Source organism: Erinaceus europaeus, chromosome 5, assembly GCF_950295315.1.
Source record: "Erinaceus europaeus chromosome 5, mEriEur2.1, whole genome shotgun sequence".
NCBI lineage: Eukaryota > Metazoa > Chordata > Mammalia > Eulipotyphla > Erinaceidae > Erinaceus > Erinaceus europaeus.
This window is the reverse complement of record NC_080166.1, coordinates 21,397,776-21,411,827: the sequence shown is the minus strand read 5'-3', so window position 1 is coordinate 21,411,827 and position 14,052 is coordinate 21,397,776. Positions and strand designations below refer to the sequence as shown.

General features: G+C 37.7%; 1 protein-coding gene across 1 annotated transcript in view; it reads left to right on the top strand.

Moving 5' to 3' along the window:
• Positions 1-14,052, top strand: part of CDH18 (cadherin 18) — a 550,225-nt gene that overhangs the window by 424,584 nt on the left and 111,589 nt on the right. Inside the window, 1 exon segment of the mRNA XM_007532688.2 lies at positions 9,427-9,614. Coding sequence (XP_007532750.2) covers positions 9,427-9,614 — 188 coding nt within the window.

Genomic DNA, 14,052 nt, shown 5'->3' with positions numbered 1-14,052 from the left:
AATAATGCTCACAATATTATGTTTTATTTCAGTACATTTAAACTTCAAATTCCAAAGAACAGAATAAGACTGATATATTGAATGTAATTGTGTATGCTGATAGTAATGTATTCTTCAAGATTGGGCCAATTTATGCCTATCCTTAGGGATTCTTTTGTCCTTACATAATATTTTCCTTTCCAAAGCAAGATTCAAAAGCTAGTTGTTCCCATCCTGAGTTGGTTTTACTTTTACTGTATGAAAATGCACACAACAACATAATTCTACCATATTGACCTTTTAAGTGCAGAGTTTGTGTGTAAACACCTCCAAGCCCATCTGCACACTCCTTTTCATCTTATAAAACTGAAACTGAAGCTATTAAACACTAACTCCCCATTCCCTCCTGCATATGGTATCAAGTAACTACTCCTCAATAATCTGTCTTTATGAATTTTACTATTCTAGTTATTTCATATAAATGAAATCATGCATCATTTTCCCTTTGGTTTCTGACATGATTTCCTTGACATAATGTCTCCAGTTTTAATACATTATAAATATACTAGAATTTCATCCCTAAAACCAATTAATAGATTATTGTATTTGTTCTCCATTTAGTTTGTTTATCCATTTGACAGAGTGATTCCATCTTTTAGATTTTGTGATTACTGTTGCCATAATAAGTGGTGTATTAATCTATACATGCTTTTTTATTTCAATATTTTTGTGTATATAGCCAGAAATAGAATCTATAATGTTAAGCTTTGATATGGGGGGGCGAACAGTGGAACAGCCAGTAAAATGGACATGCTACTGTGCACAAAGATCTGGGCTCAAGCTCATAGTCTCAATCTGCAGGGGGGAAAGAAGAAATATAAGATGCAGGTTTCTTTCTCTCTCTGCCTGTTTTTTCCCCTCTGTTCACTCTGTTCATCTCTGTCTTTGTCAAAAAAGGAAAAGGAAAAGACTGCCACTGAGTCATCATGCAGACACTGAGCCCCAGTAATCACCCTGGTGGCAGGAGGAGAGAGGGAGAAAGAGAGAGAGAGGAAGAGAGAGAGAGAGAGAGAGAGAAAGAGAGAGAAGAAGAGAGAGAAGAAGAGGAAGAGAAGAAGAAGAAGAAGGAGGAGGAGGAGGAGGGGAGAGGAGAGGAGAGGGGAGGGGAGGGGAGTGGAGGGGAGGAAAAAGAAAAACAATTTTGAGAAATCACAACACTGTTTTTCACAGTCTGAATCACTTAGCCCCTGCAGCCACACTGAAGTTTTCCAATTGCACCATATCTTTACAAACACTGGTTTTCTTTTACTTTTTCTTCTTTTTAAAAATACTAGCTATTGTATTTTTTAATTGCTTTCATAGGTTCTGGGTTTTAAGTATTTGTTCATTTTCAGTATTTAATTTAATTTGTTCTAACATTTCCCATAAGACTCTTTACATATCATTATTGCTTCTGATTGTATTATTTTGAGTCTTCTCTCCTAGTTTTTATTTATCAATTTTGCTAAAGACTTGTCGCCTTCTTCTTAGATTTCTCATAGAGAAGATTGGGAACTAAATTTAAGTCCTGTAGTTTTGGGTCTGTATAGACTAAGATAAGAGGAATAAATAAAGTACCATGAATGCCTACACTAGTTGTTAATGAGTTTTCCTTTAAGTATTTGCTTGGTTGCTGGAGATTTGGGACTTTTTTCTGGAGTTCCAAAACTTTTGTTCCACCACTTTCTCATTCTTTGTCCTTTGCATGTTTCCTCAGGAGCTTCTAAACCTGGAATTTTGCTTACATCAATTACACCATTATTTTAAAATATTCTTTATTTATGTGATTTTATTGAAAGAGAGATACAGAGGAAAAGATACAAAGATAGCAAAAACTGCTAATCTCTGATTTATAGTGGTTCCAGGGATTGAACCTGGAACCTTAGCACCTAACCAGAATGTTTTTACAAAATTGTCATGCTGTCTCTCACCCTACATCATTATTATTAAGGCATAAGGCATTTAAATTATAATTGTTAAAATATATATTATATATACAATATTATATAATATGACTTAAAGGAATTTAATATATCAAAACTGTTGACTAACTACTAGATATTTATTTATTTTTATTTTAATTTACCAAAGCACTGCTCAGCTCTGGCTAATGGTGGTGCAGGGGACAGAACTTGGGATCTCAGAGCCTCAGGCATGAGTTTATTTGCATAACCATTATGCTATCTACCCCTGTCCTCTATTAGAAATTTGTATAATCGACATTTTATCTCCTAACAAACTTTCTAGATTTTCTTTCCACAAAGGAAGTCTAGTATTTATTAGGAAAAAACTAACCTTAATTACAATGACAGAGACAGACGTTTAGGTTTTTATACTATCAGTATTTTCTTTGACAACCTATAGTTTTTTTTTCTTTTTTTTTCCCCACTAGATTTATCACTGGTATTCGATGCCTGCAATATTTATCCAACACTCTGAGCAGTCATTATTCTTCTTTCTTTTTTTACATTTATTTATAGAAAGGAAATATTGACAAAACCATAGGATAAGAGGGGCACAACTCCACACAATTCCCAACAACAGAACTCCATATTCCATCCTCTCTCTTGATAGCTTTCCCATCCTTTAACCCTCTGGGAGTATGGACCCAAGGTCATTGTGAGATGCAGAAAGTGGAAGGTCTGGCTTCTGTAATTGCTTCCTGGCTGAACATGGGTGTTGACTGGTCGATCCATACTCCTAGCCTGCCTCTCTCGTTCCCTAGTGGGGTGGGGTTCTGGGGAATCAGAGCTCCAGGAGACATTGGTGGGGTTGTCTGTCCAGGGAAGTCTGGTTGGCATCATGCTGGCATCTGGAACCTGGTGACTGAAAAGAGAGTTAACATACAAAGCCAAACACGTTGTTGACTAATCATGAACCTAAAGGCAGGAATAGTGTAGATGAAAAATTGGGGGGGGGTCTTCATTTTTTAGGTAGCTAGTAGGCATATTTTAGTTTTATTCCAAAAGGCCTGTGGCTATATTAGTTTTTTTTTTTTTTTTTTCCCCTGAGCCTGAAGTCTGATATGCAGGTGGATCCAAGTTATTGCCTGGGAAGATGATGTCATGGCTGGTAAAAAGACCAGGAAGCTGGATCAGGGAAGAGAGTAGCTCCCAAGTATGTGAAAGGTGTATAAACATTGTTGACCATAAACCCCATCATTTGATGTGATCTGGGACCCATATTCAGCTTAGGAGCCTATGTGACCTCTGTAGATCTGAGGTCACATTCTGTTGTCATGAGTAGAAACATTCCAAGCTGCCCCAATATCAGGACCCATCTTTCTCAGATGTAGCATAGAGTATGTTGTCTATCCTCCCTTCCGAGGATGGAACATTTTCTACAGTTGTTGATCCAAGTTGATAGGACAAAGAGAAATTGAGAGGAGGGGTTGATAGTGAGGGAGAGAGAAAGAGACCTGCAGATCTATTTCATCACTCTTCCATAGCTTCCACCATACAGGTGGGGCTCCTGAGCTCAAACTCAGGTCCTTGCACATGGTAATGTGTGTGCTTAACCAGCAGTGTCACCACTCTACCCCACATGTAGGTTTCTAATTTTAAAAGGAAGATTTAGCATAAATGAATGAATGAAAAGAAATATGCTGTAATAGAGCTGAACATTAATTTCAATCATTTAGAAAGCAGTTGACTTGTTGGTCCACCTGCTTGAGCTCACACATAGTCATACATAAAGACCTGTGTTCAAAACCCTATTCCCCACCTGCAGGGAAAAAGCTTCATGAGCAGTGAAGCAATGCTGCCTGTATCTCTCTTTCCTTCTCCATCTTCTTTTCCTCTCTTAATTACTCTCTACCTTATAATATAATAAATACCTAAGTAGAAAACAGTTGGTTTGTCTAGGAAAGAGTAGCCTGAGAGTCGATAAGCTGTCAATCATTAAAGAGATGCCACCCCCCCCCATACACACACACATCAACCTTTCTTTTTCCCATCAGAATCACCCCCTGACTTTCCATGGTTACATACCTGCGTAGATTCTCCAGTGCTCCTTGTCTCCCCACTACTAAAAAATATCTAGAAGAATATGAGTGTCAGGTTGCTTTTCACTGGAAATATGTTGTAGATTTCTGAGAAGCCTACTCAACAACCCAGAATAACAAGAGCCTAGGGAACATGTGTATTCTGTGGTGATATAAATATAAGCTTCCTCCAGTGGACTTTGTTTCCCCACGTAGTTGTAGGGATATGAATGCACCCATTGAATAAGTGGTAAATTGGCGAGCTGATATTGCAGAAGTCCAGAGGGAGCAGGAGACAGTAATATAGACATTAGGTGCTGGTGTCCTACCTCATCAGCCCTGTGAAAGGGAGAAGGAAGCAATTAGGAATGTTACTAGCGTTAGATATTTGGCCTGAGACCAGGAACCACTTTGAAAATTGAGAAAAAAAAAAGTCCAATAGTAGCTACAATATAGACATTGACATTAAACCATCAGATAGGATAAATAAGCTGTTAGGTACAGCTATATACAATGAAGTAAAAAAAGACGCTAAGTCTGAAGACATCTGCAAGAAGATATCTGAAATGTGAGTGATGCTAGCGACAAAGGGAAAAGAATAATACTCAAAATACATTTTGAGTATTTTGAGAAACCACAGTTTCAATACATAATAAAAGGAATTTCAGATTAAATCACTAGGCAATAGTAAAACAGCATTCTAAATACACTGGACTGGGATTTTCCAAGAATAAGTAAAGATATTGATTATATGAGTAATCACAAGGAGTCCAGAAAATAAGGTAGAAAATATGACCACCTAGATGCATTGTAGAGTTTCAAATCAAAATGACTTGACAGACTGTAAGCTTCATGAATGATAATAGAGTACAGATGGCGATGGTAAGACTTTACTCTAGATTTTTTTTTTAATTTCTATTTACAAAATGGAAATATTGACAAGACTACAGGAAAAGAAGGGTTCATTTTCACACAGCTCCTGCCTACAAAGCTCCAAATCCCATCCCCTCCCATGCTAGCTTTCCTATTCTTTATCCCTCTGGGAGTATGGACCCAGGATCATTGTGGGGTACAGAAGGTGGAAGGTCTGGCTTCGGTAATTCCTCATGGGTGTTGACAGGTCGATCCATACCCCCAGGCTGTCTCTCTCCTTCTCTAGTGGGGCAGGGATCTGGGGAGGCAGGGCTCTAAGACACATGGTGGGGTCATCTGCCCAGGGAAGTCAGGTTGGCATCATGGTAGCACCTGGAATCAGGTGGCTGAAAAAGATTTAAGATATAAAGCAGAAAAAAATAGTTGACTAATAATGAACCTAAAGGCAAGAATATTGCAGATAAAGATTTGGGGTCTAAAATTTTTCTTTACTGCTAAGGTGCATAAAAAATGAGGATGAGGGAGTCGGGCTGTAGTGCAGCGGGCAAAGCACAAGGACCGGCATAAGGATCCCAGTTCGAGCCCTGGCTCCCCACCTGCAGGGGAGTCACTTCACAGGCGGTGAAGCAGGTCTGCAGGTGTCTATCTTTCTCTCCTCCTCTCTGTCTTCCCCTCCTCTCTCCATTTCTCTCTGTCCTATCCAACAACAACAACAACAATAATAACAACTACAACAATAAAAAAAACAAGGGCAACAAAAGAGAATAAATAAATAAAATAAATATAAAAAAATGAGGATGAGAAACTAGGAGTACCATATGAGAGAACTCTACTTTTGATAAAACAGTAAGATTCTCTCTGTCTCTCTCTCTGTCTCTCTGTCTCTTTCACTCTCTCTCGTCTCCCTCTCCTTCTCTCTCTCCCTCTTTCCCTCTCTCCCCCTCCCCACCTCTCCCACTCCCTCTCCCTCTCTCTCTCACACACAAACGTTTTTGGTTTCTTTTCTAAGAATAGAAAATAATTGGTTCGTGTTGGTGCTTCAGTCATAATGTGCAAGTATGAGACCCTTGATTTGATCTTGTGTCATGTTAAAAAAATATTAAAAAGGTCAGGGTCAGGAAAAAAATATTACAGTCATGGGCCCATTGGAATATAACTACACTAAGCCTACTAGCTATCTTCAAAACAGAGAAAACAAATTTTCATCTGCAATATTCCAGCCTTTAGGTTCATGATTAGTCAACAATTTGTTTGGCTTTATATGTTAACTTTTGTTTTTTCAGTCACTACGTTCCAGATGCTACCATGATGCCAGACAACCCTACCAATGTGTGCTGAAGCCCCACTTCCCCAGAGCTCTGACCCACTAGGGAAAGAGAGAGGCAGGCTGGGAGTATGCATTGACCTGTCAATGCCCATGTTCAGCGTGGAAGCAATTACAGAAGCCAGACCTTCCACTTTCTGTACCCCGTAATGACCCTGGGTGCATACTCCCAAAAGGGATAAAGAATAGGAAAGCTATCAGGGGAGGGGATGGGATACAGAGTTCTGGTGGTTCTTGTGTGGAGTTGTACCCCTCTTATTCGATGGTTTTGTCAGTGTTTCCTTTTTATAAATGAAAATTTTAAAAAAATAAGCAAGAAAACTGTTTCAAAGATTTGTAAGAATGATGGTGCTTATCTTTGGAAGTTGGGAGGGTGGGACACAGATTTTTATTGGTGGGTGTAGTTTGAAAGTATACACTGTTATATTTATTTATTTATTTATTTATTTATTTATTTATTTATTATCTCCAGGGTTATAGATGAGGCCTCCACTAGGAATCTACTGTCCCTGGTGGCCATTTTTTTTCTCTGTGTCAGATAGGTCACAGAGAAATTGAGAGAAGGAGGAGAAGATAGAATGGGAGGGGGTTAGAAAGACACTTGCAGACCTGTTTCACCACTTGTGAAGCGGCCTCCCCACCCCCTACAGTTGAGGAGCCAGGGGCTCAAACCCGGGTCTTTGAGAGGCTCCTTACGTTTTATACTATGTGCGCTTAACCTGGTGTACAACTGCTCAACATCCTACATTGTAATCTTACACTCGTGTAACATGCTATTAATAACAAAAATAAAATTGGGATAAAAGAAAGATTTTCTAAAAGAAGAAGAAGTACACAGTCCAGAGAAACTCACTAAAAAAAGCTCCTTAAGATGCTTGTGTCAGAGACTGTAATCACCATAGAACATTCATTCCTGTAGAGCTTATTTTCTGAGAGATTTCTGTCTGGAATAGGGATGAAGAACACTGGGACAAGATTTTAATGGCATGGCGGAAAAAATATTTTTAAATTGTTGACTGATGTCTGTGATTGTTATCCAGGGCATAATCTAATCACATAGAGTCACTTTACTGTTTGGGGAAAAATGCATTTTCCTCTAAATAAGAAGAATTAAAGCCCTAGCTAATAGAATCTCGGTATATCTCTTAAATGATATTTTGCCTTCCCATATTATTTTTCCTCGGTAATTAGTCTCTCTGGGAAACACACACAAATGTACAAATTGGGATAATTTCACAGTAGAACATAATCAGCATTACTGCTTCTGCCAAGAGCAAAGAAAAGCAAAGGAGAAAAATAAAACCCCCCAGAGTACTCTGCTTGAGTTCACAAAAAGGTTATATATTCCTAATGTTATCATATTTTGAAAGGATTAAAAAAGGTAAAAAAAAAAACACTGAGGTTGTATTTTCACACACATGCAAAGACACACACACACATACTCAGTCTTAATATGTATGTGTGTGTGTGTGTGTGTATGTATGCATGTGTATGTACTTGTTTTCAGGATTTCCTGAGAAAATGTTAAGTTATATTTATAAAATTAGAGTTAATGATGTGTGGTGACTAATGAAATTAAGCGAAGTCAAAATAGAAGAGCATCTATCTTGTAGTCACATCACTATACTAATATAATAATAATAATTGCCACTATTATTATTATTACCACTAGAGTTATTCCTTACAGCACAAACCACCACTTTTGTTGACCTTTTTTTTTCTTTGTTTGCTTTTGATAAGATAGAGATAAGTTGATAAGGAAGGGGTGAGGGGAAGAGAAGGTGTGAGAAAAAGAGCTATCTACAGATAACAGGTGAGGGGGGAACCTGAGGGACTTGAACTCAGGGAGTACCAGCTGCAGGGTCCACTGTGAAAATTTTAAAAATTTAATTATGGGGCGATATTTTAGTATATATATATTTTCTCACAGTGGTAATAGACCAATATAATATACAAGGAGCTCTATCACAAATAAATAACATTAGATTTGTATCTAAATTTTTGTACAATTAATGTCTTGCATATGATTATGTATACATGTGTAGAAAAATATCTGTGAACAAGAAAGAACTCAGCTGAGAAGTTGCTTGCTTTGACATATGCCATGTCCATGACCCAGGATTGAGCCTCTGATCCTAATGTCACCAAGGGAAATTTCAGTGCCGGACTCTTGCTCTCTCAAGCTCCATATCTTTTTTGTCATTAGTACTACATTGTACTACATAGTTCTGTGCCTTCCTGTGTTTAGTGTGTGTGTGTGTGTGTGTGTGTGTGTGTGTGTGTGTGTGTAATGGTTAAAATGTGTTCATGACTTTAAAATCCATAATGTGATATAGTCAAATATTTAGGAGATATGAAAAGGAAAATATTTATTCATAAACTAGCATGAGGAGTAAAAAACAAAAGAGGGCAAGAAGCATAGTATCACCCAGACACATGTGATGCCATAAATTCAGGGACTCCTTCATGCTAGTCCAGTACTCTGGTCACTATGTCACCTCTAGGCTGCCAGAATTGATTTTTAAAAATATTTATTTATTTATTCCCTTTTGTTGCCCTTGTTGTTTTATTGTTATAGTTATTTTTGTTGTTATTGTTGTCATCATCGTTGTTGGATAGGACAGAGAGAAATGGAGAGAGGAGGGGAAGACAGACAGGGGAAGAGAAAGATAGACACCTGCAGACCTGCTTCACTGCTTGTGAAGCGACTCCCCTGCAGGTGGGGAGCCAGGGCTCGAACCGGGATCCTTACGCCTGTCCTTGTGCTTTGCACCACCTGCATTTAACCTGCTGCGCTACCACCCGACTTCCAGGAATTGATTTTTAAAAATTATTTTCATTGCTCTTCTTATTAACCTCATTTACAGGATTAACTGACCTTCCTTTTCCTTTGATTATGGTAGCCACTAATTTGGTCTAAAAGATTTTTTTCGATATGAAAATACAAACTTGATCACCCCCAATTATCTATCTTTCTACTGAAAATTCTTTTCTATTAATATATGTACAAGTTATTTACAGGTGCACTGTTTTAAAATATTTCAGTTTTATAATATAGTATTTCCTATAGTATTTCTTAAGTCTTATTGGAAACCTGAAAAGTTTCCTGTGCATTACTTGATCTGTTCATTCGAATATGCTGTTTTAGTGTTTTGATCTTCTATTCTTGTAGAATCATTACTGTGTGTATATTATCATTAAATTTTATTTAATATGCACTATTTTTCAGAGCACTATCAGCTGTATGTTCCTGAGTCAGCTCAAGTCGGTTCAGCTGTTGGGAAAATCAAGGCCACTGATGCAGACACTGGTTCAAATGCTGACATGACCTACTCTATCACTAATGGCGATGGCATTGGGATATTCTCCATTTCCACTGACAAAGAAACCAGAGAAGGGATTCTTTCCTTGAAGAAGGTAAAAAGACTATACTGTTAGTGACTTAACAACTCCTCTATTTTTTTCCATATCTCAAAATTTGATAGAGATATGAAACACCCATTTTTATCAGGTTATTGAAATGATGACATCTTTCCCTTTGCAGATGTAACTGCATTTTAGTTATGGTGGTGACTAACTCTTTTTAGGAAATATATTTTCTCATGGTGGGAAATATCTGATGTAGCCAAAACATGGAATGTCTCCCCAAGCCAATCTTTGTTTTCATATAGGATGGTTATCCTAAAGACCAGTTTTATTAACGGCATTACTCGATGTTCTACTAATCTTAGGAACACGAAGGGGTTTTTCTAATGTAAAAATCTCCATTGTGTTAGCAACAGTAATTAGGAAGTCTTGGGTTGTGGATGACAACTTTATGAAGCTATTAACCTTCTCCCCGTTTTTTCTGTATTCCAAAGAATGTTTCATTTTTCTGTAATTATCTTTTTTTAAGAGTATTTAATGCTTAAATCTTTGTAAAAATGAATTTCAGCACAGACAATTAGAAAAAAAAACACAAAATTATAATTCCCAACTTGGTATGTCTCAGTCTTTCAATGTCAAATAAATTCAGTTTGAAAATTGAGCAACTTTCCTATCCTTAGACTCTACTTTCAAAGACTGGAGTGAGGATGAGATGAGGAATTGCATCTTTCTTTCTCTTTCTTCCTTTCTTTCATTCTTTCTTTCTTTCTTCCTTTCTTCCTTCTTTCCTTCCTTCTTTCCTTCCTTCCTTTTTTTATGTATAAAATGGAAACACTGACAAGAGCATAGGATAATAACATTTGTTGCTTCTGCTGTCCTTTTTGATGTGTGTCATTCTCACAGGGGTGAGGTGGTATCTCAGTGTTACCATTATTTTCATTTCTCTGACAATCCGTGACCTGGAACAATTTTTCATGTCTCTTGGCCTTTTGTATTTCTTCTGTAGTGAATGTTCTGATCATATCCTCTTCTCATTTTTGGATGGGGTCATTTGCTTTTTTGTTGCTAAGTTTGCTGAGCTCTTTCTATATTTTGGTTATTAGTCTCTTGTCTGTTGGGAAGATCTTCTCCCATTCTGTGAGGGGTCTCTTTGTTTGTGTGATGGTTTCTTTTACTATGCAGAGGCTTTTCAATTTGATGAAGTCCCAGTGATTTGTTTTTGTCTTAGTCTTCCTTGCAGTTGGGTTTGCATCGTCAAAAATGTCCTTGAGGTTTAGGTGGGAAAGTGTTCCATCAATGTTTTCCTCTAAGTATGTGATAGTTTCTGGTCTAACATCCAGGTCCTTGATCCATTTGGAGTTGATTTTTGTCTCTGGTGAGATAAAGTGGTTCAGTTTCATTCTTCTGCATCTTTCAACCCAGTTTTCCCAGTATCATTTATAAAAGAGAGCCTCCTTCTTCCATTTAATATTTTCGGCCCCTTTATCAAAAATTAGATGTCCATAGGTACTCTGGGATTTTGATTCTGTTCCACTGGCCTATTTTTGTTCCAGTACCCAGCTGTTTTGATGATGATGGCCTTATAATATAGTTTGAGATCTGGGAGTGTGATGCCTCCATTTCTGGGAAACTGACTTTTTAAAGGAGTCCTCTAGAATATTTTTCTTGATTATGATCAGAAGACTGAAAATCATATAATAATTTGCTTCTATAGATGCAGATTCCATTCCATTTTATGTTATTTGATTATTTATTTATTTTGCAGTGAATCTGAAACCTTATGCTTATAAAATCTTACTCTCATCAGACATAATTGTTCAGAGATAGGGAGAGACACCACAATGCCATGGTACTCCCAAGTAGTGTCAGGGATCGGTGTGGTGATTAAACTTGTGAAGGAAGCATTGTAGAAACAGACAGCAATTTAAGTTTCAACTTATGTATTGAATTTGAAAAACTGGAAAAGAGGATGATTGTCATGCTAGTTCTTGACTTATTCTTGCCATCATCATCGCCACAGTAGTAGTGATAGAAACTAATAACATTTGCTGTGTTAGTTCTGTGCCAGGAAGACTTTGAGAAAGTTTACTAAGTATTAAACAGTCTAGAACACAGATTATCATTTCTTTAAATCTCGCTAGAACATTACAATACTGGAAGTGTAATTTTTTCCTCATTAATGGAAAAAATTTATAGCAAAAGAAACAGAGCTACAAGAAGTTAAGGGATCATTTCCAGGTGGAAGTACAGTGACAAGAAACGGAGCACTGAAGTGTCTAAATTACTCAGATAAGTCAGAGTAGTCACTCATTTTACATACCCACTAGAATGAAAGGGAGAAAAAGATTCAGGGGCCAGGTGGTGGCACACCTGGTTAAGGGCACGCACTACAGTGCACAAGGACTCAGACTCATGATTGGTGACGCAGGGCTGCAAGTCTCTCCCTGTCTGTCTGTCTGTCTGTCTGTCTGCCTATCTATCTATCTATCTATCTATCTATCTATCATCTATCTATCTTTTCCCTCTCTCAATATCTCTCTGCCTCTGTCCTATATGAAATAAAATAAAATACAATAAAAAAAGAGAAAAAATCATTGTAGAGGAGAAAAAATAGAGCACAGTGGCATGGAAGGAAAATATGAGAAAAAGAATCATCTCTTTGGGAATCACTGCAATAAATAGGTGAAGAGGGAAGTTATGAAGCAACTAGATGAGAGCACAGTGAGGTTGAGGCAGAGCGTCTGTGCACTCAGAAGCAGAATGTGTGAATGTAGGTAGGAGCTCAATGGAGACAAAAACTTGATGGCAATATAACTCGAGTAATGGAGAACCCTAGCTCCCCACCTGCAGGGGAGTCGCTTCACAAGCTGTGAAGCAGGTCTGCAGGTGTTTATCTTTCTCTCCCCTTCTCTGTCTTCCCCTCCTCTCTCCATTTCTCTCTGTCCTATCCAACAATGACAACAACAATAATAACTACAACAATAAAACAACAAAGGCAACCAAAGGGAATAAATAAATAAAATAAATATTTTTTAAAAATTTAAAAAAAAGAGCAGGCTCACATTGTTTCTCACTTTTCCTGAGCTCATCATTCTCAGACATTCGGTCATGTTTGCATTTCTCTAAATGTGTAATCCTTCAGATTAGGATGACTGATCTCAGAATTGTCTTTCTGCTATAGGTTTCCTGTCATGAGTAATTTCAATTAGAAGGGTCTATAAAATTCAGAGGCTTTTAACCAATAAGCAGTACTGATTCGGACAGTAGAGAATAGATGAAATAATCTTTAAAAACCTGTTTCTTCTTGAATCTTGAAGTCTGTGCACTGTAGTCAGCATGGCAGAACCGCTAATCTCAAACATCAAAATCAGTTCCACTCTGTGAATCAGTTTGCAGGAACAGCTACACATTTCTGTAGGTATCATTCCTTCATCAGAAAATTGCCAAGTTGAATTCATTGGTCCATGGTGTGGTACATTGTAAATACACTCTGATAACTTCCATTCATTCTTTAATGGAGCCTGACTGGGTGGAAAGGGGAAAAAAGAGAAGAGTGAATGAAAGTCGGTGCACTCTTTCATCTGACCTGACCCTCTGTACTTAGAGGTTGGATTTCTTAGCGTTCTTTTTCGGAACCCCTTCTTGTGGATCCTATTTCTCCTTATTTTATTTTATTTCAATTCTATTAGTTATTTAATGTCAATTTATAAAATAATAAGGTAATAAAGGTATAATTCCACCACCAAAGTTCTATATAACATTTCCCTCCATTGGAAGCCACAGCATTTCTCCCCAGGTTTCAGATATGGGTTAACTATTATTTCAACAACTATCTGTCTGTATTTGCCTATTTTTTCTATGGTCCTACTTTCCCTTCTTTCCCAAGTAACACCTACACCTATTACTATTTCTGAATGTCCTTCCTTTTTTTTCCTCTTCTCTCTCCTGATGGAGTTGGAATTCAGAGCCATCTATCATTTCTCCCTTGCTGGGAGTATGGATCAAAATTCTTTTTTTTCTTTTAATATATTTTAATATTTATTTATTTATTTCCTTTTTGTTGCCCTTGTGTTTTTATTGTTGTTGTAGTTACTATTGTTGTTTATGTCGTCATTGTTGGCTAGGACAGAGAGAAATGGAGAGAGGAGGGGAAGACAGAGAGGGAGAGAAAGACAGACAACTGCAGACCTGCTTCATTGCCTGTGAAGCGACTCCCCTGCAAGTGGGGAGCCAGGGGCCTGAACTGGGATCCTTACACCAGTCCTTGCACTTTACGCCACATGCGCTTAACCTGTTGCGCTACCACCTGACTCCCACCAAAATTCTTTTGAGCGTGCAAAAGATGGGAGGTCTGCCTTTTGTAATCGCTTCTCTCCTGGATGTGGGCGTTGGCAGGTCATGGATTATGTCTTTCTTTTTCTTCTTCTTCTTTCTTTCTTCCTTTTTTTTTTTTTTTTTTTTTTTACCAGAGCACTGTTTAGCTCTGGTT